This window comes from Pseudorca crassidens, chromosome 1, assembly GCF_039906515.1.
Source record: "Pseudorca crassidens isolate mPseCra1 chromosome 1, mPseCra1.hap1, whole genome shotgun sequence".
Lineage (NCBI taxonomy): Eukaryota > Metazoa > Chordata > Mammalia > Artiodactyla > Delphinidae > Pseudorca > Pseudorca crassidens.
Genome location: NC_090296.1, coordinates 86070393 through 86094304, shown reverse-complemented (window position 1 = coordinate 86094304; position 23912 = coordinate 86070393). Strand labels below are relative to the sequence as shown.

General features: G+C 40.8%; 1 protein-coding gene across 3 annotated transcripts in view; it reads right to left on the bottom strand.

Annotated features, from left to right (window-relative positions):
- Positions 1–1398: 1398 nt before the first annotated feature.
- Positions 1399–23912, bottom strand: part of GANC (glucosidase alpha, neutral C) — a 75083-nt gene continuing 52569 nt past the window's right edge. For all 3 annotated transcript variants that reach the window (XM_067744300.1, XM_067744308.1, XM_067744318.1), the window contains 8 exons: positions 23001–23244; positions 20498–20562; positions 19842–19918; positions 16511–16585; positions 13148–13261; positions 11553–11665; positions 4963–5066; positions 1399–4365 (listed from right to left, as the gene is read on the bottom strand). In XM_067744300.1, coding sequence (XP_067600401.1) covers positions 4256–4365; positions 4963–5066; positions 11553–11665; positions 13148–13261; positions 16511–16585; positions 19842–19918; positions 20498–20562; positions 23001–23244 — 902 coding nt within the window. In that variant the 3' untranslated portion in view covers positions 1399–4255. The remainder of the gene's footprint in view (positions 4366–4962; positions 5067–11552; positions 11666–13147; positions 13262–16510; positions 16586–19841; positions 19919–20497; positions 20563–23000; positions 23245–23912) is intronic.

Below are 23912 nucleotides of genomic sequence, written 5' to 3'. Positions count from 1 at the left end.
GTCTTACCCACTGGACCACCAGGGAAGTCCCATTATTTCATTCTTTTTATGGCTGAGTAATATTCCATTGTATGTGTATACCACATCTTTTACCCATTCATCTGTTGATTGACACTTAGGTTACTTCCATGTCTTGGCTATTGTGAATAGTGCTGCTATGAACATAGGGGTGCATGTATCTTTTTGAATTACAGTCTTCTCTGGATATATGCCCAGGAGTGGGATTGCAAGATCATATGGTAATTCCATTTTTAGTTTTTTTAAGAAACCTCCATACTGTTCTACATAGTGGCTTGGAGTTCATTCTTAACTCCATTTGTTTCATCCTATTTTACATGCTACAGCTTATAAGCCTTTACAACAATAGAAAGCAAACATTTTAAAGCTATTAGATACTAGGAAGATATGGCCCAGCATCTTTGTTTTTAAAACTTTTTGTTTTGAAATAGTTTAAAACTTAACAGGAAAGTTGAAAATATAGTGTAAGGAATTCCTGTATACCCTTCATGCAGATTCTTCAGTTATAACATTTTAATACATTTTGCCAATTTTCTCTCTCTGTCTCTGTCTCTTTTTCTCATACATACATAAATTATTTTCTGAGCCATTTGAGAGTAAGTCAGAGCTATGCTACTTTAATACTTCCGTATGTATTTCCTAAAAATAAGGAAATTCTTCTATGTAATCACAGTACAATTCTCAAAATTAGGAAAATTACCATGTAATCAAAAGATCCTATTCAAGTTCTGCCAACTGTCCCAGTAATGTCCCTTATAGTTCCAGGATGGAACCCAGGATCATACATTTGTTGTCATGTCTCTTTAGTCCCCCTTTAATCTGGAACAGTTCCTCAGACCTGTTTTTCATGGCCTTCACATTTTGAGCAGTATAGGATGTGCCTCAATTCTGTTTTTTTTAAAAAATATTAATTAATTAATTAATTAATTTGGCTGCGCCAAGTCTTAGTTGCGGCATGCGGGATCTTCGTTGCTGCGTGCGGGATCTTCGTTGCGGTGTGTGAACTCTTAGCTGCAGCATGTGAACTCTTAGTTGCAGCATGTGGGATCTAGTTTCCCCGACCAGGGATCAAACCCAGGCCCCCTGCATTGGGAGCGTGGAGTCTCAGTCACTGGACCATCAGGGAAGTCCCCAGCTTTGGTCTGTTTATTATAAACTTACATAAATGAAATCACTCAGTAAACATTTTATCAAACACATACTTCTATGTTGATATATATACATTGTTATTTTAATGGTTGCATAATATTCTACTGTATGAAAGGGCTATATTTAACCAATCGCCTGATAAAGGACATTTAGTTTATTTCTAGTTTTCCATAGTATAAACCACATTACAATTAGTAGCTCTGAGCAATTTATCTGATTTATCTGAAGTGGAATTTCTGGGTTAAAGCAAATTTAAAATTTTGATGCTATTGTCAGATTGCCATCCAGAAAGATTATACTTAGCATAATTCCACCAATGGTGTACGAAAATGCCTATTCTCCACACCAGCATTAGCATTTTCATTTTAATCGTGGCCAATCATGGACACCCCCATTTCTCTGAATATTAACAATGCTGAGCGTATTTCATGCTTATTTTGCCTATTTCAATTTCTTTTATGAATTACCTTTGCCCATATTTCTTTTAAGCAGTTTCTAACGTTTAAACTGATTTGTCAACTCATTCCTTGGCATTTAAGTCTTAAAGGAAAGACACATTATATATTCATTTTAGAGCTTTGTTTGAATCTTTGTTAAAATGATTCTAAGTTCTTACATAAAATCCAGTTTCCTGAGAAAACCTATCGAGAATTAGCCACAACAAGGTAACTCAACACTGTAGGCCAACTCGGCCCCGCTTAGCTCTCTGGTCCTGAGCTTCAGATATAGGAGGGGGGTAAAGTGTGAGAAGCAATAAGAGCAGATAACATTTAAGAACACCCAGGATGTATTTCTCTCCATTCAATGTATCTAGTTAAACCTTTCAGGATAGCTCTGGGTCAAGACAGAGCAGTTCCTCACTAACCTACTCTAAAGTTCTTATTTCATTCCTTCCTCCCAAAATATTTTAAATGGATGAATAATAGACACATAATAAATGTTGAACTGAAGATACGTCTTAATTATTCAGCCTTAAGTGCTGTTAAAAACCATCATTTATATTAGGTAAGAGCATTCAGTTTTCAGTTTAAGTCTTACTGCAGCTTGGCAAGGGAAACTTGAAGCTGGGAAGTCGGACTTCAGCTAATGGAGGCTTCTTCCTTTCTCCTTAATTGCAAAACTTACAGAAATAGGAGCAAAGAATCTGTATATGTCTATGTGCGCTTATATATGGTGCAAAGCTCAAATCTCAACTGATACAATCAAATGTGTCCATGAGGAAATGTGTAATGTTTACTATATCTGGAGGGAAGAGTTCTAGGTCAGAAGAGTAAATTAGAAACAAATACATTCAATTCTCAATTTTAAATAAATCCATCAGTCAACCAATTACAGCCAACCATTACTAAAAGCCAAGTATAATCGTGCTCTGGCAGATATAAGACAAATATAACATGATCTTGAAGAACATACAATCTAGTAAGGGAACAAGACAGACAAACCTGAAACACTGAGGCACCATCCCTGAGAATGCTAAGCAGAACGCATATCATAAGTGGGGCAGCATTTCAGAGAAGGGCAAAATCACTGCTCATAGTAAAGGGGAGTTGAGGGTGTTAGGATAGTCAGAAAGGCTCTGTGGGGAAGTGGGATTTGAGTTGGGCCTGGATGGATGGTAGGATTTGCATAGGTGGAGGGCAGACCATGGATATTGGGACCCAGGGAACAGAGGCATAGAGGTGACAGTTGGCAAGCTGCTGAGTGGAAGAAGCCTGATAAGCAAATGTGCATGTTGAGCAGTGCTGAGGACATGTGACTGCCCCAGCAGATGCTGCGGCCGCAGGGTGTCCCTGGGGAGCATCCTGGGGAACTGGCATAGTGTAGTCTTCTAGCCCACGCCACGCTGTACTAGAGTCTGAGGCAAAAGTAAAACGCAGTACTATCGATCCTGTCCTTATTTAAAATTTTGATATTTTGTTCATCATGGATTTTTTTTTGCTGTTAATTTTGTCTTTTTTTTTTTTTTTGCGGTATGCGGGCCTCTCACTGTTGTGGCCTCTCCTGTTGCACAGCACAGGCTCCGGACACGCAGGCTCAGCAGCCATGGCTCATGGGCCCAGCTGCTCCGCAGCATGTGGGATCTTCCCAGACCGGGGCATGAACCCACGTCCCCTGCATCGGCAGGCGGACTCTCAACCACTGCGCCACCAGGGAAGCCCTGCTGTTAATTTTGATTTTTAAAAATATTGCATTAAAATATTATTTATTTTGATTACTGTGATTTGGGGCATCCCCTTAAATTTTGTGCCCCAGGCAAGTGCCTTACTTGCCTCCCCCTCATCCCGGCCCTGTGTTCTATTTCTGAAGTTTGAGGGTGGGGACATGGGTAATTATTTTATTATTTTAAATTATAGCTTACTCATATTACAAATAAGCTTTGGTTAGTGGACAGTATTTAATAAAAAAATTAGTATAAAGAAATTAAAATTTTAAGGAGATTAATTTGGAACTTTGGACCCCAAAAAACATGACAGGGAAAAGAGTCCTTTGTGTTCCTGAGTCAGTCTCTAGGGTAGAGTAACTCCCTGTTGCTGCAGTGAATACACTCCAAGCAGAAAAGTTTGTCTTGTCCAGGTTTAAGTGGGTAAAAGATAACTGGGGTGGGGAGGCACCAGAAGCTGCTGTCCACTTGGAGATAGGCCTTGAGCAGCTCAGCTGCTGGAGCCCAAGTGGCTCTGCCACATGGACTGAGACAAGCTTCCACAAGGTGGGTGGGCTTGGCCCACTTCTCACATAAAACAAACCCATCCAGCTGTGCTCAAAGAGAAACTGCCCACTGGGCCAGAGTGCATACCACAGGTCATGGCCCAAGGAGCAATGCGAGATCTGTGAACGCTATATATGTCTCTGGGCCACTTGCATGTAGGAGAAGAGGGCGTGTGTGACACAAAGAGTATTATTAGCACATCTAAAAATGTAACATCTGAAAAATCTGAAAGCTATTGTTCGTTAGTAAACCGGTGACTTATGAAAGATGACTTTGAGCCAGAGAAGTCAATAGCATGCAGCACAAATCGCAAAAAAAGGCCTGTGGAAAGGCAGAAAGGTGCAGCTGCTCCCATCACTTGTCACCAGGTGCACTGCTCTGTCACTGGATTTGGACCTTCCAGTCAGCACCAATGTTCAGTGAGAACTTCTCCAGGTTCAGGGTGGATGTTCTGGCACAATATGTAAAAGCCACAGGCTGAGCTTTACCATCTAGATATCAAAATTGTAAAAGGGAAAGTTTGATGAACATCTAGGAGAGAAATTTTGAATTTAAAATGTTTCTGACTCTGTTATAAAACCTTATGCCCCATATACGAGAATCCAAATTAATAGTACTTGTACCCATGGACTTCCATGAAATTTTAAAACATGAAACACTCCACTGTTTTGAGTGCAAGACTGATTGAAAACAAACTAAGGAACAAAGTGATTTGTCCAACAAATTCAGTAGGTATAAAAGGATATATCCTATCCCATGTCCTTTAAGAAACTCCATAAACTCCATGAGCAGGATTCCCCAGGACTTCAGATATCTACAGTTTAAAGAAAATATTCAGAGAAGCTACAATATTATTTCAAGTCCCAAATAATTTCCTTTAGGAAAATATTAACTGCTTACAACGAGCAGAAAGACCAGTTGATGAAGAGAAGCAGAACGGCCTCACGCCCTCTAGATACTAGTATATTTGACTCCTGCCAGAAAGAGCAGAGTCCACTTGGCTAAGGACATTTTGTCAGTTTTAGACTAATCATCTCTTCACTGCAGATACTTCTATGTTTACAGAAACAAATGGCCTGTTTCCTCACCAGGTGAGTGGCTGGTCACAGAAGATGGCTGCTTCTTGAGGCCTAGGACCAAGATCTGCTCCACCACACACTTGCTGGGATAATGACCCCTCTTGTCAGCACAACTGGAATAGATACAACAAATGGCATTAGGAGAAGGAGAGGAATAGGGGTTTGGACTGGTTACCAGGTCACCATCCCGAACCTTGTGAGTTCCCCTCCCATCTTTCTCTGTGGAGGCATGAAACATATAGTGGGCACATTTACTAGGATGAAGAGATGGTAAAAGATGACCCTATGTGCCGAGGACAAGCTAACCAGTAGTCTCCCTCTAACAAGCCATTTGGAGAGGCATCACTTAAGGATACTGAAGTCCCAAATGTTACTTGGACGCTATAATCAAATTGTAAGAAATCAGATACTTAATGAATGGCTGAAGAGATGAATAAATTGGATTAATGGGAATTTATACTGAATTCTTTTTTATTTTTCAGAGAGGGAAGGAAAGGAAGACAGAGACAATAAGGAAGGGATGTTCATGAAGTGGTTGAAAAATACTCCTGGGGGGCTCCAGACCAAGATGGCAACATAAAAGGCTCCTGAATTTCCCTCCTTCCACAGATGCACTGAATATAAAGCTACACATGGAGCAATTCCCTTTGAGAGAAATCTGGAAACTAGCTGAGTGACTCCTATACATTGGGTGACTGAGAAAATACTCACATCAAAACAAGTAGGAGGGACTTTCCTGGTGGTCCAGTGGGTAAGACTCCATGCTCCCAATGCAGGTGGCCCAGGATCGATCCCTGGCCAGGGAACTAGATCCCACATGCACGCTGCAACTAAGAAGTCGGAATGCCACAACTAAGACCTGGCACAGCCAAAATAAGTGATAAATAAATAAAAATAAGTTAAAAACAAAAAAACCAAAACAAGCAAACAAACAAAACAAGTAGGAGAGCAGAAGCAAGAAGAACTACAATTCTGCAGCCTGTGGAACGAAAACCACATTCACAGAAAGATAGACAAAAATGAAAAGGCAGAGAACTATGTACCAGATGAAGGAACAAGATAAAACCCCAGAAAACCAGCTACATGAAGTGGAGATAGGCAACCTTCCAGAAAAAGAATTCAGAATAATGATAGTGAAGATGATCCAGGACCTCGGAAAAAGAATGGAGGCAAAGATTGAGAAGATGCAAGAAATGTTTAACAAAGACCTAGAAGAATTAAAGAACAAACACCTAGAAAAATTAAAGAACAAACAAACAGAGATGAATAATACAATAACTGAAATGAAAAATACACTAGAAAGAATCAATAGCAGAATAACTGAGGCCAAAGAACAGATAAGTGACCAGGAAGACAGAATGGTGGAATTCACTGCCATGGAACAGAATAAAGAAAAAAGAATGAAAAGAAATGAAGACAGCCTAAGAGACCTCTGGGACAACATTAAATGCACCAACATTCGCATTATAGTGGACCCAGAAGGAGAAGAGAAAGGACCTGAGAAAATATTTGAAGAGATTATAGTCGAAAACTTCCCTAACATGGGAAAGGAAACAGCCACCCAAGTCCAGGAAGTGCAGAGAATCCCAGGCAGGATAAACCCAAGGAGAAACACTCCAAGACACATAGTAATCAAATTGACAAAAGTTAAAGACAAAGAAAAGTTATTAAAAGCAACAAGGGAAAAACGACAAATAACATACAAGGGGACTCCCATAAGGTTAACAACTGATTTCTCAGCAGAAACTACAAGCCAGAAGGGAGTGGCATGATATATTTAAAGTGATGAAAGGGAATAAACTACAACCAAGATTATTCTACCCGGCAAGGATCTCATTCAGATTCGACAGAGAAATCAAAAGATTTACAGAAAAGCAAAAGCTAAGAGAATTCAGCACCACCAAACCAGCTTTACAACAAATGCTAAAGGAACTTCTCTAGGCAGGAAACACAAATGCTAAAGGAACTTTACAACAATAAATGCGAAAGGAACAAATGCTAAAGGAACTTCTTCTCTAAGTGGGAAACACAAGAGAAGAAAAGGACCTACAAAAACAAACCCAAAACAATTAAGAAAATGGTAATAGGAACATACATATCGGTAATTACCTTAAATGTGAATGGATTAAAGGCTCCAACCAAAAGACACAGGCTTGCTGAATGGATACAAAAACAAGACCCATATATATGCTGTCTACAAGAGACCAACTTCAGACCTAGGGATACATATAGACTGAAAGTGAGGGGATGGAAAAACATATTCCATGCAAATGGAAATCAAAAGAAAGCTGGAGTAGCAATACTCATATCAGATAAAATAGACTTTAAAATAATGTTACAAGAGACAAGGAAAGACACTACATAACAATCAAGGGATCAATCCAAGAAGAAGATATAGCAATTATAAATATATATGCACCCAACACAGGAGTACCTCAATACATAAGGCAGATGCTAATAGCTGTAAAAGAGGAAATCGACAGTAACACAATAATAGTGGGGGACTTTAACACCTCACTTACCCAATGGACATACCATCCAGATGGAAAATTAATAAGGAAACCCAAGCTTTAAATGACACAATAGACCAGATAGATTTAATTGATATTTATAGGACATTCCATCCAAAAACAGATTACACTTTCTTCTCAAGTGCACACAGAACATCCTCCAGGATAGATCACATCTTGGGTCACAAATCAAGCACTGGTAAATTTAAGAAAATTGAAATCATATCAGGCATCTTTGACAACCACAATGCTATGAGATTAGAAGTTAATTACAGGGAAAAAATGTAAAAATCACAAACACATGGAGGCTAAACAATACGTTACTAAATAACCAAGAGATCTCTGAAAAAATCAAAGAGGAAATCAAAAAATACCTAGAGACAAATGACAATGAAAACACGATGATCCAAAACCTATGGGATGGAGCAAAAGCAGTTCTAAGAGGGAAGTTTATAGCAATACAATCCTACCTCAAGAAACAAGAAAAATCTCAAATAAACAATATAACCTTACACCTATAGGAACTAGAGAAAGAAAAACAAACAAAACCCAAAGTTAGTCTAAGGAAAAAAATCATAAAGATCAGAGCAGAAATAAATGAAATAGAAACAAAGAAAACAGTAGCAAAGATCAATAAAACTAAAAGCTGGTTCTTTGAGAAGATAAAATTGATAAACCTTTAGCCAGACTCATCAAGAAAAAGAGGGAGAGGACTCAAATCAATAAAATTAGAAATGAAAAAGGAGAAGTTACAACGGGCACTGCAGAAATACAAAGCATCATAAAAGACTACTACAAGCAACTCTATGCCAATAAAATGGAAAACCTGGAAGAAATGGACAAATTCTTAGAAAGGTATAACCTACCAAGACTGAACCGGGAAGAAATAGAAAATATGAACAGACCAATCACAAGTAATGAAATTGAAACTGTGATTAAAACTCTTCCAACAAACAAAAGTCCAGGACCAGATGGCTTCACAGGTGAATTCTACCAAACATTTAGAGAAGAGCTAACACCCATCCTTCTCAAACTCTTCCAAAAAACTGCAGAGGAAGGAATACTCCCAAACTCATTCTACGAGGCCACCGTCACCCTGATACCAAAACCAGACAGAGATACTACAAAAAAATAAAATTACAGACGAATATCACTGATGAATATAGATGCAAAAATCCTCAAGAAAATACTAGCAAATAGAATCCAACAACACATTAAAAGGATCATACACCATGATCAAGTGGGATTTATCCCAGGGATGCAAGGATTCTTCACTATATGCAAATCAATCAGTGTGATACACCATATTCACAAACTGAAGAATAAAAACCATGTGATCATCTCAATAGATGGAGAAAAAGCTTTTGACAAAATTCAACACCCATTTATAATAAAAACTCTCCAGTAAGTTGGCATAGAGGGAACCTACCTCAACATAAGAAAGGCCATCTATGGAAAAAAAAAAAAAAAAAAAGTAGGAAAGGCTAAGACACACTCTCCATATAACCCCCACCCCTGGCATAGTCCCATAAAAGTGGGAAGGAATCCCCAACTCCTGGCTTCTCCAGGAAGAGTGAAGGGTTTGGACCACACTTCTAGTGTCCCTCCTTTCAAGGCTCCCACCTGAGGGATGGCCCTCAAATCACCTACCTCTGATAGCCAACGGGCTTAATCATAGCAAATAAAGAAGTAGTTGTTAATAGGCAGTGTGGCTATCCCCCCAGGGCTCAGTGCAGAGGGAGCAGGCAAAAACATCCATCTCACAGGTTCTCCCTGGAAGGGATGTGACTGCATACTTTCCCGGCTACTGCCTGAGTGTTCTAATCAGCCTGCAACTAGGTGCTGACTAAAATCTGCCCCTTTGGGACACGGATGGGTCTCAGCACATCCTCAACAACTGTGAGTCACTAAGAACAAAGATGGCAGCTTGGATAATCACAAAGGTCTGAGAAACAACAAGGAGCTCAGGCCCAGCTGATCGACAAGGTTCATCTCCTACATGAGACCAGTCTGTCAAGACTGGAAGAGGTGGCTGTCTTATCTAATGTGAGAAACCAACACAAAGAGTCAAGGAAAATGAAACAGGAGAATATATTCCAAACAAAAGAACATGATTAATCTACAGAAACTGACCTCAACAAAATGGAGGTAAGTTATTTACCTGAAAGAAAGTTCAAACTAGTGGTCATAACGATGTTCACCAAGGTCAGAGAGCAATGCATGAACAAAGTGAGAATTTCAACGAAGACAGAAAATATTAAAAAGTACCAAACGAAATATAGACCTGAAGAATACAAGAAGTGAACTGAAAAATTCAATAAATACTGCATGGTGTCACTTATATATGGAATGTAAAAAAATTTTCAAAAAAGGAAAGTTGAACTCATAGAAAAAGAGAGTAGAATGGGGGTTGCTAGGGGCTGGGGGGTGGGGGAAGTAGAGAGAGGCTGGTAAAAGAGTACAAACTTTCAGCTATAAGATGAATAAGGTTTGAGAATCTAATGTATAACACAGTAAATATAGTTGATAATACTGTATTGCATAACTGAAATTTGCCAAGAGATTAGAACTTAAATGTTCTCATCAAAAGGGGAAACAAAAGGTTAAACATGTGAGGTGATGGATGTGTTAATTAACTTGATGATGGGAATACTTTCACAGTGTGTACATATATCAAATCATCACATTGTATACTTTAAATATATTACAATTGTATTTTTTTTCTTTTTAACATCTTTATTGGAGTATAATTGCTTTACCATGGTATGTTAGTTTCAGCTTCACAACAAAATGAGTCAGTTATATATATACATATGTTCCCACATCTCTTCCCGCTTGCATCTCCCTCCCTCCCACCCTCCCTATCCCACCCCTCCAGGCGGTCAAAAAGCACCAAGCTGATCTCCCTGTGCTATGCGGCTGCTTCCCACTAGCTATCTACCTTACGTTTGGTAGTGTATATATGTCCATGCCTCTCTCTCCTTTGTCACCGTTTACCCTTCCCCCTCCCCATAGCCTCAAGTCCATTCTCTAGTAAGTCTGTGTCTTTATTCCTGTTTCACCCCTAGGTTTTTCATGACTTTTTTTTTCTTAAATTCCATATATATGTGTTAGCATATGGTATTTGTCTCTCTCTTTCTGACTTACTTCACTCTGTATGACAGACTCTAGGTCTATCCACCTCATTACAAATAGCTCAATTTCGTTTCTTTTTATGGCTGAGTAATATTCCATTGTATATATGTGCCACATCTTCTTTATCCATTCATCCGATGATGGACACTTAGGTTGTTTCCATCTCCGGGCTATTGTAAATAGAGCTGCAATGAACATTTTGGTACATGACTCTTTTTGAATTATGGTTTTTTCAGGGTATATGCCCAGTAGTGGGATTGCTGGGTCATATGGTAGTTCTATTTGTAGTTTTTTAAGGAACCTCCATACTGTTCTCCACAGTGGCTGTATCAAACAATTGTATTTTTATACTAGTATATTTTATTAAAATTTTATTTCTAAATTATACCTTAATGACCTAGAGATTATCATACTGAGTGCAGTGAGTCACAGAAAGAGAAATATCATATGATATCCCTTATATGCAGAATCTAAAAAGAAATGATACAAATGAACTTATTTACAAAACAGAATAAGACTCACAGACTTAGAGAATGAACTTACGGTTACCAGGGGGGAAGGGATAGTTAGGCAGTTTGAGATCGACATGTACACACTGCCATATTTAAAATGGATAAGCAACAAGGACATACTGTATAGCACAGGGAACTCTGCTCAATGTTATGTGGCAGCCTAGATGGGACGGGAGTTTGGGGGAGAATGGATACATGTGTATGTATGGCTGAGTTGCTTTGCTGTGCACCTGAAACTATCACAGCATTGTTAATCAGCTATTCTCCAATATAAAATAAAAAGTTAAAAAAATTGTACCTTAATGAATCTGGGGGGGAAAAATGAAGAATACTCCACAAGTGGCCTTCATCATTAATTTCTTAAAATAGCAGCTCTGCATTTGAGGATAGCAAAAGGATAGCATAATTTAAGAAAGCACACAGCTCTTTTAGCTGCCATTACCTGTTGATCAAAACACCTGAGGCGAATGAAAACTTCCTGTGCAAGAATTGCTTCTGGTGGAGGTATTGGAATGAATGACCATCATCGAGATAGAATTCACCCACAGCAGAACCCTGGAGAGTGAATCACGGATAGAGAATGTGCTTATGTAATAGCTTTCTAGGAAAAGACTGTCGCCTCCCTAAAGGAAATAATAGATTTTAAAATCTATGAAAAATTATGTTGAACAACTGCTTAATATTCAAGCTGTACAAAGCAGTCATACAATATATACACTTACTACACATTTGTGAAATAATATGAATAAACAAGTCACACAAGAGGAGGACAAAGAGTTAGGCCTTGTTGAAAGAGATTTAAACTATGAAGTATGGTCAGCGGCATAGGTGGCTTCCCCCAAAATACTATCCTAGAAGGTGACAACAGGTCAAGAAAAGTTCACAGAATGGAAATGAAATTAAAAGAAAAAATTACAACATATGAGATCAGCTATCTTTAGAAGACCCTCCATTTAGAGAACGGTATCTAGTTCCTACTGTCTTTTAGTAGGAGGACCACTTTTGCATGTCAGATAATGTCACAGCACTCCATATGGCAGTTCACTGTTATTGACAATGTTTCATGTGCAATGGACCTTGAGTTTCTTGTAATTATTCCATGGCCTCACATGAGCCCAAGGTCCATAGTTTGACCCAAGAAAACATGCTTAAATGAAACGGATTGAAAAGAAAGATGTAAGAAAAAGAAAGCTTAATTATTTTATAATATTTGCTTAAGGGGCTTCCCTGGTGGCACAGTGGTTGAGAGTCCGCCTGCCGATGCAGGGGACACGAGTTCGTGCCCCAGTCCGGGAGGATCCCACATGCCGCGGAGCGGCTGGGCCCGTGAGCCATGGCCGCTGAGCCTGCGCGTCCGGAGCCTGTGCTCCGCAACGGGAGAGGCCACCACAGTGAGAGGCCCGCGTACAGAAAAAAAAAAAAAAAATATATATATATATATATATATTTTTTTTTTTTTTTTTTTTGCTTAAGAGTAAGGATTTGTGTTTGGCACTGTATTTTGGCAGATGGCTAGGAGAGGAATCTGTTATAGGCCTCCTTTGGCTCAAAAGATCTCCTCAAAAGGACAGATCGACTCTGGATCTTTCCAGGTTTTACCCAAGGAGATTGTAATTGTTTGAGCCATCTGATGAGCATAGAAGTCATTGCATGAGACTGTGTCCCTGGAATGTTGCATAGACACAGGACCCTTTTACAGGAGACTGAGATTCAGGGCTAATCCATATGGCAGGCTGCCTATGGCTCAATGAGCTTTCAGTCCAGTGGTAATCAATGTCAAGGTGCAGAGCACCAAGGGTCACAGTGCCCTAGAGGAAATTTCTATTATTTCTAGTTCTAAGAGTACCCTTAAGGATAATTCCAGGAAAGTCAGACAAGAAATGATTCAAAACTTTGATTTCTAGATAAACTTCAGAAGCACCTATCCTGTAGATGGGGTTCACCACTTTTACATAGTGTCACATACTCAAAGGCTACAACTATAAAGAGATAGAGTAGTAACAAACAAGATGTGTAAAAGTAACACTTTTCAAATACCTTAGTGCTTAGGGCCACCCAGAGTCCATATGGGGAATCAGTCATGCAGCCCGTGGATCTTCCTATAGTTGTCTTTATTGGTACCACACTTCCACCTCGTTGAAACACTGGTATCTATAACAGAGCAACACTCTCAGAGAAGGAGGATTCATATAAGGCAATTTCAAAGTAGACTTTTAAAATATTTCATTGTACAAGACTCACATTTGTTACAAGTATAGACTCAAAGGCAAAATAAATTTGTGAACACAGAGATGGCAAATATGGGGGCCCTGGCATTAAAAGGAAAAGAGTTCAAACACTAAAAATGGTTCATTTTTAAATTATTAGGGAAACTTCTCACCCTTCATCAATTTATTATCTGTTCTGACTATCCTATAAGTAGCCTTTCCTGTTTTGTATTTTTAATTTTCCTGTCAATATAACAAACAAGTTTATTTCTAGGACCCAGCTAAAGAGGGAATTTGTCTGTCTGTATGAGCAAGCCCAGATGTACATATGTATGTCTTTATAAAAGATGGTAGGGACTTCCCTGGTGGTCCAGTGGTTAAGAATCTGCCTTCCAATGCAGGGGACGCAGGTTTGATCCCTGGTCGGGGAACTAAGATCCCACATGCTGCGGGGCAACTAAAGCCTGCAAGCCGCAACTACTGAGCCCATGCGCCACAACTAGAGAGAAGCCCACGGGCAGCAACGACAGATCCCATGTGCTGCAACTAAGACCTGACTAAACCGGAAAAAAAAAAAAAAAGATGGTAGTTTCTTGGTTTGGGAAAGATGACTGTTGTCCTTACTTCAGCCTATACCCTTCTTGCTCCTGCTTCCCTGATCACCAGGATGACTGACTCAATTCTGAGGGTAAAACTGTGAAACTTTTGCTATAGAAGCCACCAAGGGCACTTGAAGTGACTCTGACAACAGGGTTGTAGGCATGGCCCCTATCTATGGGTCTTCTGGAATGGCATTCCCAGCCAGGACAGCCCAGTAGTTTCCCTGCCTCCCAGTGCAATCCTCTGTAAGGAAGCTCCCTGAATCACGTGAAGGCCTGTACTTTGCTCTGAGTAATGTACAAGCGGGAAGAAGAGCAAGAATACAGTAGTCCCCCCTTCCCCACGGGGGATTCGTGCCAAGACCCCCAGTGGATGCCTGAAACCGAGGAGAGTACTGAACCCTATATAAAGGTATTTCCCCTACACTAATGGGCGGGTAGCACACACAGTGTGGATCTGCTGGACAGAGGGATGATTCATGTCCTGGGCAGGAGGGAGCAGGATGGCGCGAGATTTTGTCATGCTACTCAGCTCAGCATGCAATTTAAAGCGTATGAATTGTATATTTCTGGAAATTTCTATTTAATGTTTTTGGACCACAGTTAATGTTTTTGGGTTTTTTCTTTTTAAAAAATTTTATTTATTTATATTTATTTATTTTTGGCTGCACTGGATTTTCATTGCTGTACGCGGGTTTTCTCTAGTTGCGGCACGTGGGCTTCTCATTGCGGTGGCTTCTCTTGCTGTGGAGCATGGGCTCTAGGCGCGCAGGCTCAGTAGTTGTGGCACACGGGCTTAGTTGCTCTGTGGCATGTGGGATCTTCCCGGACTAGGGATTGAATCCATGGTCTCCTGCATTGGCAGGTGGATTCTTAACCACTGCGCCACCAGGGAAGTCCCACAGTTAATATTTTTGGGCCATGGTTGATTGAAGGTAAATGAAACTGTGGAAAGTGAAACCGCAGATAAGGGGGACTGCTGTATACATGAAGTTGGGAATCAGGATGGAAGTAGTCAAGATGTCCACCCTCTGCTTGACTTGAAGTCAGCAGCAAGAAGTAAAGTACATTTACCTCCCCACCCTCATCAGCCAATCTCTTCTTATTCTTTTTTTTTCCTTCAAAGAATGCGGCAGTAAGTTAGTATAAATGGGCTCTGGAGTAGGTGTTCAGCTGACCCGGGGTCTTGTCTCAGTTCTGCCACAATTTAGCTGCAACCCTGGGCAAGGAATTTAACTTCTCTGAACCTCACTTTCTTCACCTGTAAGCATGAGGGATTCAAGTAGATGAATGGTGGGGTCTCTTCTAGACCTGAAAGTTGGCATCTGAAATCATTTTCTATATAATGGAGTTCATATTGCTGCTGAGAATTTTAAAAAATAACATCAACATATCTTTATAAATCTTTACACTACTTAGGGCCTGTGGTAGTCATTGTGACTCAGCTGCAGGAGCAAACTTCCTTTCAGAAATGCAGCCTAGATGGGCCACTCTGAATCTAAAATCATAACACATAGCCTCCCCTTGGGCCTAGAGGTCCAACTAAAAACTCATGTTTTCTGAGTTGGTGTTGTAGAAGAATATTCTGTATGGTGTATGTGGAGACCATCATGTATACTCTCTGTTGTCAGTGTTATTATTTTTCTTAGACATACAAATGTAAATCAGAGTATGTTTTTTTGTTGTTGTTTTTGTTTTTGCGGTACGCGGGCCTCTCACTGTTGTGGCCTCTCCTGTTGTGGAGCACAGGCTCCGGACACGCAGGCTCAGTGGCCATGGCTCACGGGCCCAGCCGCTCAGCGGCATGTGGGATCTTCTCGGACTGGGGCACGAACCCGTGTCCCCTGCATCGGCAGGCGAACTCTCAACCACTGCGCCACCAGGGAAGCCCCAGAGTATGTTTTTTATATTCTTTTTTTTTCTCACATGTAACAGCCTTATTGATATAATTCATGTCATACAATACACCCATTTATAGTGTACAATTAAATGTTTTTTAGTATATTCAAAGTCATGCAACCATTACCATAATCAATTTAAAATCACCCCCAAAAGAAACACTATACCCATTAGTGGTCACTCCCCATTGCTCCCAAAACCCTCTCCCTGCCTTCAGCTCTAGGCAACCACTATCGTGCAGAACACTGATGTCCTTGGTTCTTTCTGTATAGGCACATGTTATGGACTAAATGTGTCCCCACAAAATTCACGTTGAAGCCCCAACCCCCAATGTGACTGTATTTGGAGACAGGGCCTTTACAGAGGTAATTAAGACTAAATCAGGTCATAGGAGTGGAGCCCTGATCCAAATGATTAGTGTTATAAGAGACAAGAGAGCTCACTCTCTCCCTCTGCCATGTGAGGACACGGCAAGGTGTCTGTCTACATGCCAGGAAGAGAGCCCTCACCAGGAACCGAATTGGTTGGAACCTTGATTTGGGACTTCTATCCTCTAGAACTGTGAGAAAAGAAATTTCTGTTGTTGAAGCCACCCAGTCTATGGTATCCTGTCATGGCAGCCCAAGTAGACAAATACAGCACAATAGGTAAAATATTTTACAATAGGTAAAAATAACAGTCTGAAAATAACTTACCGTGTCCAAGGCTACTGGGATCTTTACAGTACATGCTCCTTCCCAATGAGCAAATGTCTTAGAGTCATACCAGACCTGAAAAGAAACAGACCCTATGAAAAAGAGTGTATATATGCAACTCTGTTCACAATTTCATTATTTAGTGAAACATCCATTTATCTGGATTTCAAATAACCAGAAAGCTAAAATAAATACAATTAAAAAAAAAAACACCTTGAGTAGAAGTTAGGAAGAACATATGCTTTTAAAAAGATCGCAAAGGAAAAACCTAGTACTGTGACGGATTAAGCTGACTAAAAGGCCATTCATTTTTCCATTCATCCATCCAAAAGTTATTTATAGATCAATCTACCATGCGCCCAGCATTGCTGGGTACACACGAGTGAACAGAAAGACACAGAACCTGCCCTCGTGGATTTTACAGTCCAGTTGGCTTATAAAAACTTAATGATCAGGACCTCCCTGGTTGCGCCAGTGGTTAAGAATCCGCCTGCCAATGCAGGGGACACGGGCTTGAGCCCTGGTCCAGGAAGATCCCACATGCTGCAGAGCAACTAAGCCCATGTGCCACAACTACTGAGGCTGTGCTCTAGAGCCTGTGAGCCACAACTACTGAGCCCACGTGCCACAACTTCTAAAGCCCACATGCCTAGAGCCCGTACTCCACAAGAGAAGCTACTGCAATGAGAAGCCTGCGCACCGCAACAAAGAGTAGCCCCCGCTTGCCACAACTAAAGAAAGCCTGCGTGCAGCAACAAAGACCCAATGCAGCCAAAAATAAATAAATAAAATTTTTAAAAAAACCAAAAAAACTTAATGATCTAGTAGTGAAAAAGACAATGGAAGAGAGAAAACCACAACAAAGCAGAAAAGCACATTGCAACCAAACAGATTACAAATGAGGCAGGAGAAAAAAAAGTGTCAGACAAGGAAACAGATCTTAGAGAAAAACAAATGGAAACTTGGATTACTACTATAGTGTCATTGTTTCTTAACAGAGTTCAATTCAGGGATGAGGTTCAAACTCTTACCTGAGAGGCCTGTCAAGGGGGTTTACTTGCTAAAGTGCCAAAAAAGTCCTGCAAAGTAATTTGGTGGGATAAATCCTTAAGATACCATCAGAAGCAGCATGAAAACAAAACCTTTTTCTCTCTTCTAGTTCAATATAATTTCTGGCAGCCACAGAGTCTATTTCGCAAGTTCACCTCCTGGGATTACCAGAGCCTTTATAAAGCTGGGCTGTTGAATCTGTCATTGTCTTGCTGTGAATGTGAGAGGGCTGTGACCTGACAGTTGCTAGCTACAGTGAACTCTTAATTCAACTGGATCAGCCCCACCTTGTCATGAAGTATTATCTTTGGCTGGATTCAATTTGCTAATGTTTTGTCAAGGATTTCTGCGTCTGTGTTTACAAGGGATATTGTCTTAGCTTTCTTTTCTCGTAATGTCTTTCTTTGGTGAATTCTACTAGCTTTAGATAAAAAGCTGGTGGGAGTGAAAGGTAAAAAAAAAAAAGGATTCAAACAATATTTGGGGATTTCCTCTCGACCATTTCCAGTCTAACTAACTGAAACGAGAGGTATAGAGTGTGTGCTCTGGTGCCATATTCAAAGATCTCCAGCCTAGGAAGCATACAACTGGCACAAAACATAATGTAGATCAGACCCAGAGCTTAGTCACCAAGCTCCTCACCCAGCAAGTACTTACAGAAGGCCTCCTATGGGCCACGTGCCCACCTAGATGCTGGGGATACAGCAGAGACCATAACAGATAAAAATCACTGCCCTCAAAATGCTAACATTCTAATGGGAGAGATAAATAATAAACAAAACATAAAAGTAAATACATAGAATGTTTAAAATGGCATGTTCTGTGGAGAAATATAAAGGACGAAGGAGAGCTGGACAGAACCGGGGCAGTGGGAGTAGTTTATAATCTTTTTTTAAATTTTATTTTATTTATTTATTTTTCACTGCATTGGGTTTTTGCTGCTGCATGCGGGCTTTCTCTAGTTGCAGAGAGCGGGGGCTACTCTTTGTAGCAGTGCGCAGGCTTCTCATTGCATGGCTTCTCTTGTTGCAGAGCATGGGCTCTAGGAGCGTGGCCTTCAGTAGTTGTGGCATGAGGGCTCAGTAGTTGTGGCTCGCGGGCTCTAGAGTGCAGGCTCAGTAGTTGTGGCACATGGGCTTAGTTGTTCTGTGGCATGTGGGATCTTCCCGGACCAGGGCTCGAACCCGTGTCCCCTGCATTGGCAGGTGGATTCTTAACCACTGTGCCACCAGGGAAGCCCCGGTTTATAATCTTAAACAGGGTGTCAGAGAAGCCCTCCCCGATAAACCGATTTGCAGGAGAGGGAATGGGCCACACAGAAACACGGGGAAGGTGACAGCAAGGCCTTTAGATAGCTCCCTGCACAGTGTGATGCAATACTAGCTAACCAGCAAGGTAAAGTTCTGGCAAGAAACGGCTTGGCTTTCCTACCCAGGCTTTGGGAAGATGTAGCAAGAGAAACAATCACAGAACAGTCTGGGAAATAGTGTTGAAGGAATAGGTTACATAGTCACAACAATGTGATTGAAATGCTAATAGGTCATTATAGAAATTTGTGGCTAAGTCAGAAAGGGAGCTAGTTCTCAATGGGAACTTACGCTTTGTCAGAATCGACTTGAGAAACTCTCAGCAGAAATGCTTGGCAGGACAATTTATTTAGCTGTTGTTATATTTAACTTTTTTCTCAGGTTTCTGCTTGGCAGGGGAACCTTTGTAAAGAGCCCCACCTTCAGAACTACAAATTACTAGAGAAACCAAGCAGAAAGAACATCATTCATGAGCACTCTGTAGAAAAGCCTGGTTATTGTCATATCAGTAATGACAAGTGTAGTGGGCTGAATGGTGGCTCTTCAAAAAGATATATTTGCTTCCTAATCCCTGGACGGAGTGAATATTACTTTCTATGGTAAGAGATTTGACTAAATTAAGGATCTTGAGATAAGGAGGTAATCTGGAATTATTCAGATGGTCACTAAATAACAGACAATGGTAGGGGAGACACAGACACACACTGTGAAGATGGAGGCATGGACTGAAGTGATGCAGCTACAAGCCAAGGAATGCCAAGGAGTGCAGGCAGCCACCAGAAGCTAGGAGAGCGGTATGGAACAGATTCTCCCTCAGAGCCTCCAGAAGGAACCAGCCCTGGTGACACCATGATTTCAGACTTCAAGCCTCCAGAACTGTGAGAGCACAAATTTTTGTCATTTTAAGCCATCAAGTTTGAAGGGAAGAGACGTGAGGCATGTAAGGTATGCGGATGTTTGTCATTTACTTTTACCTCACTTGATCCTGGCAGAAACACATCAACCACAGTAGCTTTTGGTTCTGTGACTGGGTGAACCAATAAAGCGCTTCCTGAAAAATGGAGAAGAAATAAAGTTGAATATCATGATAAGAGGTCTGAAAACATCCCTTCTCTTTGTGGTTTCAAAGACCACTCAACTGAACTTCTTGAAGGTAGAGATCTTGGTGAGTTGAACCAATGATTCATCAGGGAGATGCACTGTTAGTTAGAAAGAGGACAGGTGCTCAGAGGTAACTGTATTATTACCTGACATTAATCCTCCTATGGTATAGTAGGATTACAGGCAGGGACCCTGACAAGTCTGGCACAAGTCTTTACTTTTTTCTACTTCCCTTCCCTGTGGTGGTATCATAAGGCTTAGGAGTGGACCCAGACAAGAATCCCAACTTACATCCACAAATAAAATGGGTTTATGTGAAGTTAACATGTTATGCGAAGCGCTGCATGACAAGAGAATAGAGCTGTGATCCCACTAATACACTAAAGATCTTGGTGATGGAATTTCTTTTATTTTTGTTTTTGGCTTTCTTGAGATCAGGGATTTTTTAGCGTTCTTACACTAGAAAATACAATAAGAAAAACATAATTAAAGTATTTATCATAACTATAATTAATCAAGAAATGCTCACCCAGCATGTATTCATCTTCCACACCGAAAGTCTCTACTTCATCAGGGAACTCTACCCACAGAGGCCTGGGGAAAGGAAAAAAGAAATTTCTTACTTCAATATCATTAGATTTTTATTATAATTCAGTCACTTAGATTTTCAGTTTTATAACTATTCAAAGGAAATTGGAAAAAGCCAAGACTCTTTTTGTATGATTCATGATTTTATGAGGGCTTCCCTGGTGGTGCAGTGGTTAAGAATCCACCTGCCAATGCAAGGGACACAGGTTCGAGCCCTGGTCCAGGAAGATCCCACATGCCATGGAGCAACTAAGCCCGTGTGCCACAACTACCGAAGCCTGCGCGCCTAGAGCCCACGCTTTGCGACAAGAGAAGCCACCATAATGAGAAGCCCGTGCACTGCAATGAAGAGTAGCCCCCGGGCTTCCCTGGTGGCGCAGTGGTTGAGAGTCCGCCTGCCAATGCAGGGGACACGGGTTCGTGCCCCGGTCTGGGAATATCCCACATGCCGCGGAGTGGCTGGGCCCGTGAGCCATGGCCGCTGAGCCTGCGCTCCGCAACGGGAAAGGCCACAACAGTGAGAGGCCTGTGTAATGCAAAAAAAAAAAAAAAAAAAGAGTAGCCCCCACTCGCCGCAACTAGCAAAAGCCCACATGCAACAACGAAGACCCAACACAGACAAAAATAATAAATTAAACAAATACATTTATAAAAAAAGATTTTATGAGCACTTGTGATTACTATATATTTTTCTTATGTGAAAGAGCTATGTATTAGCTTAAATGGTTCAATGAAAGCTTGAGAATTCTGGTACCTGAAATTTCCCCTTCTTATTGTTGAGCACTAAATACTACTCTGACAGAATCGGAGCTTTGTCCAAGTCCAAATGCCTAACACGTTTGGTGTAAAACAACTTAAATGTTTGTAAAACCGAATTTTATAGTGTTGTAAAATCTGTGCCATTTTTTCATTCTGTCACTGCTTTTCATGAATCGTTAATCATTGCCTATTTAAATAAAAATAACTGGTTTTTCTTGTTCTCAAGCTGGCAACATTTTTGGAGGTTTCAGAAACTTGTGTGGGTTTTGAGTTTTGTTTTATTGTTATTGTACACAACTAACTAGGAGGCACGTGGGCTTATAAAAATCATAAAACTTTCAATATCTATGTATCTGGATATTAACCTAATGGTTCTAATATTATTTTCAATTTCATGAGGAAAAGATATTTTTTAATAAGAGAAACTTATTTTTAGTTTATTCACTAGCCTTTGTAATAATCTATTCCTTTTCTACTAAATGTAACAAAGCAGCGGTCTCTAAACCTGGTTGATGTCTAAAATCACCAGGGAAACTTCTAAAAAATATATACCCCTGGAACTTAACCAAGGGATTCCTAGTAGGTTGGTGGTATGGCCTTGGAATCTGTATTTCTCAAAAGCTCCTCGGATGATTCTGATCTGACCCAGGCTGAGGAACTGCTAATCTAGAGGTCTTGATGTATTTACTGTGTTTGTCTCTGTGTGTACCGTTCTCTAACCCAGAAAGTTGCTATTCACATCCTGTCTTCAAAATAGAATCAGAATATAACTCATACACTAGGGAAAGCCCTAAGGGTAAGATAGAGCTAAGCCTCGCAGAATAAGTTGTTCTTCATGAGAGGATGCTTGTGGGTGTTGGGATGAAAAAACAACTTTCCTCTACCTGTCTAGGTTCTTCTGGCTGGTCTAAGAATTAAATCGACATGAGAGTATTTAACAGGAGAAAATCAAATTTAATTATGTACATATGAGGGGGTTCCATAAAAATATGATGCCTAAGGACGAGATTGGCAATTGAGGCTCATATAACACCTGAGAAAAGGAGAAGGGAGTGCGTTTGGGACTTCAAAGGGGAGGAAGGATATTCACTCGGAGATGGAAAAACAAATGTTTGGTAAACAAATGTTTGCTGGGCCATGCAGAGACAATGGGACACAGAGAGGACTTCGGTCCCCATGTTCCCCCTACCATGCTTAGCTCAAATTCCTTGTAGATATCTCTGATGATAATGCACTTCCTGGACCAGGTCCTTTAACTAAATTCTTTTAGGCAGTTAAGGAGGAGGTTAAAAAGAAAGACTTCCTGAGCCTTTTGTTTCTTAAAAACAATCAGCCCCCAAGAATCCTCAAGCCAAAGAGACACATTTTGCGGTGGCAAGTTTTGTAGGGGAACTACATGGGTTAAATATTGGATGAATTCAGTTACAAAGTCACTTCCTTTTTCTTTTCTTTCTTTCTCCTACAGATATTAACACTTGAACCACCAAGTAGCAGGAGATCTAGTTTTCATCTTCTGTGACCTCCACTGCCTGACCCTGCTCACAGTTGGTGCTCAATAAGCCGACTGGCACTTGGTTAAACACCTGGCTTTTCTTTTGCAATCACTGTAATCACTCCACTGCCAGTGGCTGAGGGGATCTTCTGGTAGAGATTGGTTGCTGGTGTGACTGGTGAAGCCTGTTTACCTCATGACGGGTTGGGAAGCCACGTGTGCAGAGTAGAACAGAGAATACCAGTAGGGCAGGAGGGTGTAGCGCTCTCTGATGGCTTCTTGGATGAGCCGGGTGTGCTCCTCCCCAAAGAGCCAGGGTTCCCGTCGCTTGGTGTTCTTGGTGGCATGGCCACGGAAGAAGGGTTGGTAGGCTCCAGCCTGGTACCACCGCACTAGCAGCTCTGCCTTTGGATTCCCGATGAAGCCGCCTACATCCGCTGATTAGTCAATTAAGAAAGGTTGAGTCAGACACCCAGACGTCTAACAGACGATGTACACAGGTAAGATAAGGCCTTGAAGACGGACAGGGCAAAGGCGCTGTATGCGCACTCAAAATGACAGCATAAAACTGTGGCCTCAAATTAGGGAGCACATACTAAAAAACTCAAGGCTGTTTGGGGATCTGACAGTACGCTCTTTGAATATATTTTTTTCCTGTCAAAAGGCTTTACTGTAAGATCAACATTTCTGTATGTCCTGAGCCCAGGTAACCCAGAAATTGCAAAATGTCTGCCTGATTCAATAAGTCTGTGTTTAGGGGTGGGGTGGCGGTTTGGCAATTGATTTTGTTTGAAATCAACAGCTGAAGCAAGATAAAAATTATAGAAAGAACTAAAGGGAAAGATATAATCAGAATTAGAGGTTTAGGGAGAAATTCGTGCTTATCCCTTAAGCAGGATACATATTCCTTGTATTGAATGTGGACCAATGCCATAAAAAACCACATCTATCAAAAAGTGATATTAAGGTGCTCCCAGGCCCACTGAAAACAAGGAGCAGCTGGACCTGTAGCCATGCTGAGCACCTTCCATACTGGGATCTCTCACCTGCAGGGAATTGTTAGGATTAGGGAAAGGCAGCCCATCAGAGAATCTTATTTTAATTA